Source organism: Pinus tabuliformis, chromosome 4_1, assembly GCF_031772625.1.
Source record: "Pinus tabuliformis cultivar Carrire ecotype Pingquan chromosome 4_1, CPIR1, whole genome shotgun sequence".
NCBI classification, from domain to species: domain Eukaryota; kingdom Viridiplantae; phylum Streptophyta; class Pinopsida; order Pinales; family Pinaceae; genus Pinus; species Pinus tabuliformis.
In genome coordinates this window covers 989,522,049-989,530,798 of record NC_142303.1, presented here as the reverse complement: position 1 = coordinate 989,530,798, position 8,750 = coordinate 989,522,049, and the positions used below count along the sequence as shown (strand labels likewise).

Here is an 8,750-nt window from a genome sequence, read left to right as displayed (position 1 = left end):
CTCATCCACGCAGACTTATGACGTGTTATTGAACCTTAATTATGCATGACAGTTAGTTTATTCTTCAGTGTTAGCTGTACGCATTAGGCCATCTTTCAGATGCCTATAAAAACTTGCGTCTACGTACGCTTATGTTACTTTTTGGTTGCTGCATTTTATAAACTTGTTGTTAATTTAGAGCATTCGAAGACTCTGTTTTTATAGTGCTGTTCTAGCACTCTGGACTGTATTTTTCTGCACATGGAGTAATAGAAACAGTGCTGTTTTGAAGTTTCCAATTCCTTGAGTCTCTTTTGGATGATATGAATGGAGGGCCCCTGTTCATGTTAGCCTTGTAAAGTATTTTATGTATTTTATATGCAGCATTTCCTTATTTCTATTCAGCATTTCTCTTAGTTGAAACATGTACAGCGTAATTTACTTTCTTGTTATTTCATTTCCAGCCTTTCTTTTTAGCTGATCAGCATTGTTCTTTTGCAGGTTTTTTAAGCCCGGGATTGATTTTGTGTTTGTGTATTTGCTTAAATATCTAGTGGTAGTTTCAGTTGACAGATTCAAGTTGCTGCCTTTACTTTATTTTCATAGTTGATTTTTAGTTTTATTTCTCAAAGTGGTTTGCTAACATATGAATGATCTCTTTATCATAAATTGTCTATCTTTTAGAGATCAGAATATTAATAACTTGCAGGCTGCTTTGGGTGCTTTTTAGACTAATCTTTAACTACTTTCTAATCATGCTTTACACAGTACTATGTGTTAGAGGCAGAGAGTTAGAAAGAGCAAAACATTATAACTAGTCTTTAAAGTAGATTTTTCTCATTTTTATCATTTCTTAGACTTATCTTTAGCTACTTCCTAATCGTGTCTTACACAGTACTATGTGTTAGAGGCAGAGAGTTAGGAAGAGATAAACATTATCATTGGTCTTTTAAGTGATTTTCTTACCTTTTATTTGCAGCAGCATGAATGGTGTCTAATGCCATTAGAAAGTGGTTCTTTGCTTTCAGTTCATTTTGATTTATTTATTTCTTTCAAGCTTTTCCTTTTCAGCAAGTAGTTAGAAACCACTAATCACACACTCTCACTCATCTAGAATTCACCTTACACACACTTTCACTCATCTGTTTATAATCATCACTCCATCTTAGGAAGATAAAATTAACCACAAACAACACCCCCAAACGACAAAAAGACTCTAAGAGGTTGCTTAAGTACATATAGTACACCTTCACTTCATCAGCTTACGAGCCCCGGGTTGACAATTAATGACATCAATTTAGGAATGCTAAATTGACTAAACAGGTAGCCAACACATTGCCCTCCAATCAGATCAATGGTATCCAATCACGTCATTGTCAGTTCTGCTCCTAGGAAGACACTTCACCTCCACAGAATGTCCTCCACATGACTCTAACAGACTGCAATAATCACAATCCAATCTGGTCAAAACTTTGACCCAATGGACCTCCCAAAGTATTGTTTTCCTCTTGTTGCACTATTTATAATTGCATCATTGGTTAGGGCATCAACCTTCAACGATTATCCTCCATGCAGTCAATAACACAATCCTATTAAGGTTGTGGTCCTCCAAGGTAAGTCTCTCCACACCTACATTTCCCCAAATCTGAGCTTAACACTTCAACGCAACCCTTAGAGATACCCCAGCCGCTGGCTATGGCCTGCGGCCTAGCACAACAATTGTTGTAGGCTTACGACCTCCCTCAAATCTTGCCCAAACAACTCTGCTTTACCCCATAGCCATGCGGCCTTCACTGCCCAACATCCACAGTTAAGAACAACCCTTAAAAATGCCTTCAAATAGCCCTTTACACACTTCGTTGTCACCTACAACACACTGTCTTCACACAGAAGTACCCCCAATGTCCCTCGACCTCTTTCACATTGTCTCTAACCAAAGCCTCCTCCTATTTCAGAGCACACTTGGAGATGTAATGCCACATTTGGATGCTCAAATAACATCAATACACCTCGTATTTATACTCAAAATGAGGGTTCCATGAATTCATGAAGAGACCCATATATTTGATGAAATTTACATCAAGGCTACATGACTTGAAAACCAATAATTACTAGTCAACTTTAAAAATTCATAACTTCGTTTCTAGAGCTCTGATTTGAGTGATTTTTGGGGTGTTAGAATCAGCTCGCCAAGCTCTATCACCTCAAATTTTCCCAAGCTAAAATTCTTCATAGTTTTGACCCTAATCCCGATGGGTGCAAAACCCCATACTTGGGTTCCAAGCCCACAAGCATCCCTTGTGGTGCTTCTCCCTCCAAAACCTGAACCCTAGGGATTGGAGTACCTCCCAAGCCACATAAATCAACAATTGGTCTATATCATGGGTTTTTTTGGAATGAAGAGGTTTTAGAGGGGCTGGCCTCTGACTAATGGCCCACCATTTTGCACTCCTCCATGGAGGTTGAAGATTTCAAATTAGGCATACTTATTTTATTGCAGTGGTTTCTTTGCATTCGAAATTACTTTTAACAAAGATTTTATCCCAGGAAATTTTATCTTGTGGGATCCTACTCAGCCTTTCTAATACCGATCGAATTCATTCTTGTAAAATAACTTACCACGATTTGACGACTAGTTAGGGATATATTTGCTTCCCTCGATTCACCTCACTCATATTCATTATCTATGCAGAGCTTGGTGACCCAAGAAATAAAACACAAAGTTATCCTAAGTCGACAATTTAAGCAATAGTATAGCATGTAAAAACTCTTGAGGGCATAAAACAACTATTTAATTTTTCTTTCCCAACCTTCGTGCCTGCGAGGTCTTCGGGTATGCATATATATACAAAATGAAAATAAATATCGTCTAACAAAACACAAATGTGCTGCTAACAATAGCTTCTCTAAAATGGACAAATGGACCATTTTCTAGAATCTCTTAAGACACAACCACGACTATCCTGAACAGAAAAGACACATATACTTAACAAAAAACAACAATTTGTACAAGTGTCCCCTAAGGGCCACATAGACACAACAAATTATAAGATATTTACAATAATTAGTTTTTGGAACAAAATGTGGAGTGATACGCCTACATCAAGAAACAAGCCTAGTAACAGGGAATATGGTCTGTATCATCCCTTATTTGTACCCACTCATCCTCAGGAAAGTGTTTCCATGGAATTTGTGGGAGGTTTACCAAAAAATAAAAAAGGACATGACTAACTGTTCATGGTAGTTGATAGGTTCAGCTAGGTATGTGTTCTAATACCCTGTAAAAATACCATAAGTGGGAAAGAAGCATCAAATTTGTTCTTTAGACATGTGTGAGTGCACTTTGAGATACCAAGGATTATTGTTTTAGACAGGGACATGGGATTTATCAATGCATTTTTTATTACATTGTGGGAAAAGATGGACATGAAGTTGAAGACATCTACAACATTATATTCATAGATAGATGGGAAAGCAAAAGTAGTCACTAGGACATTCATGCAACTTTTGAGGGGATACAATCAAAAGCAACTGAAGACCTGGGATAAAAATATGGTATATATACAACACCCTTATAAAAATTAGTCCACAATTCTACTGGTACATCCCCATGTGAAACTTGTTTTGGATTTTTCCAACTTCACATTTGGATATCACAAATGGAAAATAAGGAGTGAGGAAGGATCTTAGGGGGATGCCTTCAGGGTAGAAAAATTGATGAGTAAATAAGGAAAGTCCATATATAGGTATAAAGGACACTAAAAAAGTCACAAGAAAAATATAAGGCCATGCACGATCAACACATAACAAATAGGTTGTTTAAGGTGGGAGACAAAGAATGATTACTATTGAACAAGGAGAGGCTAGAGGCTCCTGGTAAGAAAATCAAGGCTCTATGATATGGCCCATTTGAGACACAAGAAAATCACAGAGATAATGCTTATAGACTTAGTCTACACCCATACATGCACATTTACTCAATGGTGAATGTAGAGAATCTGAAACTTTATGAGCCTTCCATGCCCAATCAAGAAGAAAAACAAGTCTTATCTTTTGTAGAGGATTTGGCACCAAATGCTCAAGCTGAGTTGAAAAATGATACAATTTTGTAAAATAGGTCTAGAACTACAAGATTGGGGCAACATGATCTTTATCAGATTGGGTTGAAGGGGCAAATTTCAAGCAAAGCTAAATGGTACACTCGAGAGAAGGTGGAGGAAAAATTTCCTCACCTTATTTAGTATAAGCTTTTAGGGACCAAAAGCATCCCCAAAATGGAGAGGTGTGATCAATATTGGATCATTATATTGTTTGTTATCGATCTCGATGTTTTCAGAGTGGAAAAAATGGAGAAATCAACTTAGAATACCATTTTTACCAGCGAGACATAGTTTGGAAAATTGGAGTCTAAAACCTTACAGAACTAGTTTAAGGCATCAAACAACATTTTTCGAGTGTAAAAATTTGTTGATTAAGCATTGATATTCTACACGTGTAGAGCATTCCAATGGCACAAGAATTACCTCAATCAGAGTCCATATGCAAAAGTTATGCAACTTAGACATTGAACTTCCTATTTTGAACACCATAATTCGAGAGGATGCCATGTGAACCCCCATTATTAATGGAAAAGGGGCTAGTCACATGATCATGATGAAAAAGACTCTAGAAGAGTCCATATTGTACCTCTAGTTAAAAGTTGGAGTCAAACTTTAATCACTACTAGGCTATCAAACTGTGTTATAACTGATCCACTAAGAGGAAAGGGGTTCCATTATATTTGAGCACATTTTGTTCCATAGAGAAGTCGTGAGTGGATAGAGAGAGAGAAAACATAGAGGATTTGTGCACTGTAGCAATGCACGAACAACAAATCTTACTTATTTGTGCTTGCATCCATTTTTCCCTTAAGAAAGAGAGAAGAGGAACCTCACATTTTAGTTAGATTTTCCTCCAAAAAGGTTTCTTAAGCTATATGTTGTGTTAATTTGTGGTTTGTGAGTTTTATTTTGTTCTTTATTTTCTATGTAATTATAATTTACATACATACATAATAAATAATAATTAACTACTCTAAAAAGAAATAAACTCTCATAGTGTGTAGATTTTAAATTTTAAACATAATTTTGTTAAATTTGTTGTAACTAATTGTCCAATAAAATATCCATGACAATTTATAGATGAAAAAATTTCCATAATATTTTTAAATTTTTCTATTAAATAAAACTCCAACTACATTAATATATCCCCATACTCACATGGTACATACTCACATGGTATATGGCCATGGTATGCTATTTGTAATTTTTTCCATTAAACGAGGCTCCCAACACATTAATATATCCCATACTCACATAATGTATTATCATGAGTGTTACTTGATATTTAGACTATTAACTTATTAAAATTTGAATTTTCATTACAAATTATGTTTTAAATATATAATAAGCTCATTAAAAATTTATAATAGGCTCATTAAAAAAATGTACATAAGAAAAACAAAATTATCACAAATTATAAATAAATATACATTTAAAAAACACTCTTTTAATATCTAAAAGAGTATTGAATATTAAATAACAAAATATTAACTACTTAAATTTAACAAAATAAGTAACATCTCTAAAATAACATCCATATTAATCTTATACCTTTCAAATATTAATAATAAAATATAACTTTCATGTAAATCCATTTCAAATTATTTACAAGTACACATATGACATGGTACTTAGTTCCCTTAGAATAAAGGAATTCATTTGAGAGTGGGAATTTGATAAAAAAAAATCTAATTTTGAATAATATTTTTTTTTTTTATAAAAATAGAAATATGTTTTAATTTTTTTAATTATGGAAATTAATTATATAATAATTTTTAATTTGTAAATAAATTTTATTACAATATTATAAATTTTAATTAATTTTAATTTATAAATAAATCTTGTTATAATATTATATACTACAAATTCAAAAAATCATTACTTAACATTTATTTATATGACATTTTTTAAAATTAATTAACTTAATTAAAAAAACAAAAATGATATAACTAATGTGTATACACCCTTATAAATATTCTAAAATATTATTTAATCTCTATTATCTATTTAATAATTATTAATAATTAAAATAAAATTTTAAAAATCTTATTTCAAAATAAATTTACTGACGTTAAATTTCAAAATAAATTTACTCAATTAACTTGAAATCAACGAAATCACTCCGCCCCTGATCTATCCCATTAAAATAAGATAGAAAACGCTTTATTCCATCAAAAGGAAGGTGTTTGAAGTCCCGGAGATTTCACTTTTGAATCACCCAATTTCATACGCATTCCTGGAATAAATAAATAAAATTGTTTTACTCAAAAACTTAGCAAGAACATGTTTTCATAAATTTCTCTTGTCTGGATGCGCATCTCATAAATAAAAGTTTCAAAGCAGAAGTACGCCACACTATTTCAAAGATTTAATTTCACAGCTCCCGTGATGATGCGCATCTCGTAAATAAAAGTTTCAAAGCAGAAGTACGCCACACTATTTCAAAGATTTAATTTCACAGCTCCCGTATATCATCACAGGATTGCAAAATGAGAAGCTCTCGGAATTTGTAACGATTTCTATTGGTATCTGTTCATATTCTGCCATGGAAAGCGCGAGTACATGTACGTCAATGCACGCGCTGAGAGATCCAGAGTCTCTGCTGAAGTAGATGTTAAATGATATTTTATGGTTTTAATTTCAAACCCAAAATAAGACACAATATTTATAATTTCAAAGGCGAAATATGTCACAGGATTTCAATGTTTTTGTTTTACAAGAAGAATACGTCACACGCTTTCAAGACACAACATTTTTATAATTTCAAAGCCGAAATATGTCACAGGATTTCAATGTTTGTGTTTTACAAGCAGAATACGTCACACGCTTTCAAGCACGAGAAGCTCTCGGGATTTGTAAATATTTCTATCGGAAGAAGGGGAATATATTCTGCTGTAACTAAGTGCAGGATGCTTGTAAAAAACGGACATCACGATTCACGATCACCATCTCCAGAAAGAATGAATCTCCCACTACAACAATTAAGGGATTTCCATCCACTATCCACGCTGACAGGAATGGGTAACAATTGTCATTCTCAAGGAATATTAGTGGGAGTTCAGATACGCCAATTCATGCACACTCTGGTGGAGGCGTGGGAAACCTGGCTGAATCTTTGCAGTAATCGTAAGTCATGTATTTCTCTTGCACCCACTTCAGTTTCAGCCTCTGCTTTGCATCGAGCGAAGCGTAAGCAGGCTCATCCCACCACGAAGAGCAGGTCGTTTTCAAGGAATAATCACAGGCATCGATGCTGAAATTTGTGTATGTGGAAACGAAAGGCGCGTGGCTCCAATCGGTCTTGACGAGGCCACCTTGAGTAGCCCAGTCGTCTGCGTTCCATATTGACGAGTAGACGCCCATGGGTTGAGTTTGAGGATAAGGGACTCCTACTTTCTCATTGTTCCCAAATACCCGAATGGGCACATCGTCCACAAAGAAACTGTTTACATCCATCAAATAAATAATCCACAGATTAAAAAAAAAAACACTGTAACTAACATGGGCACCATAATAATAATAACTATTATTAAATATATGTACTCACACAACTTGGTGGCGATTCCAGAGAAAGGAGTAGGAATGGAAATCCGCGGTTGGGTCGAACCATAAGAACATACGCTGCTCCCTATTGCCATTCCCTTTTGAATAAACATTGGTCTGCACAGTGTATGGCTGTCCAGAAGTGTTCCCCAAGAATTCAAAATCAAATTCATCGTGCTTATCCCCTTGGGAAGACATCTGCACCACCAAGTAATATTAAATCGTTACAACTTCAAACCATTAGAGAGTGCAAGCAATTCTTTCAGACAATAACGAGTATGGAGAATGGTAGTTACATAGAAAGCAGTAACGGTGCCAGCAGAATCGCCAGGAACGAGCTTAATCTGCACATTCACTTTTCCGAAGATGTATGTGCTCTTGGAAGCAAACCCTGCACCTGAAAACACAGCAACATCACTGAGACTTGGTATGAACTGCAGAAAGCACAAGTAAAAGCAGAGTAAGTGGGAAGAAAAATGGAATAGATAAATACCAGAAGTGTTGTCGAGCTTAAGTTTGAGCAACTCCCCTTCGTACATAACATGGTCAAGAGCCCAACTGGGGTAGAAGAAATCATTGAAGGCTGCACATTGAGAGCCCACTATCAGGCTGCACAACACTACAATACTACCAACAACACACGGGCAGTGCTTGACACGCTTTCCGTCATGGCAACCTGCCTGCAACGCCATCCTCAAGACTCGACTGGCTTGTGTAACAGAAAGTTTGAATGGATGAGAATTCCACTCGAGATGGCGAGAATTTATAAGGAATGATAGCTTGACAGGCACTCTACTGAAGCGGGAGCAAGTGGGTACTTGTTATGGAACAGCGCCACCTGTCACGACTCACGGGTTCATCGGAAATGGCTCTTTCCTCTGAGGGTCCCAACAATCCATTTAAATAATATTTATCCGTCACTTACACCTATATTGCCAGTCTGTCAATTTATTTTATCAATTGAACATCCTTTTCAATTTAATTTTATCTTGAACCGTACCAACGTTTTCATTTAAATTTAATTTTGATTCTACTGGGCGGCTTTCCTATTAAACCGTTTTAATTTGTAATTATGGAAATAAAATTTAATGGGTTGTTTTTAATGTGTTTTTTTTGGTAGTTTAGATT

The 8,750-nt window shown here is 35.2% G+C and overlaps 1 protein-coding gene across 1 annotated transcript; it reads right to left on the bottom strand.

Moving 5' to 3' along the window:
* Positions 1-6,813: 6,813 nt before the first annotated feature.
* Positions 6,814-8,368, bottom strand: LOC149179463 (xyloglucan endotransglucosylase protein 6-like). The gene is made up of 4 exons (XM_089420671.1): positions 8,116-8,368; positions 7,919-8,019; positions 7,627-7,820; positions 6,814-7,521 (listed from the first exon to the last, which is right to left on the bottom strand). Exons 1-4 carry the CDS (start codon positions 8,312-8,314, stop codon positions 7,152-7,154), a joined length of 864 nt encoding a protein of 287 aa, XP_089276797.1. The 5' UTR covers positions 8,315-8,368; the 3' UTR covers positions 6,814-7,151.
* Between the last annotated feature and the right edge of the window lie 382 nt (positions 8,369-8,750).

Bases quoted from the DNA above. Each gene is read 5' to 3' on its own strand.
- LOC149179463 (XM_089420671.1), bottom strand. From the start codon at position 8,314: ATGGCGTTGCAGGCAGGTTGCCATGACGGAAAGCGTGTCAAGCACTGC. The intron at 8,020-8,115 runs GTATTTATCTAT...CTGTGTTTTCAG, and splicing joins TAAGCTCGACAACACTTCTG to GTGCAGGGTTTGCTTCCAAG. The intron at 7,522-7,626 runs GTGAGTACATAT...GGATGTAAACAG, and splicing joins TGGAATCGCCACCAAGTTGT to TTTCTTTGTGGACGATGTGC.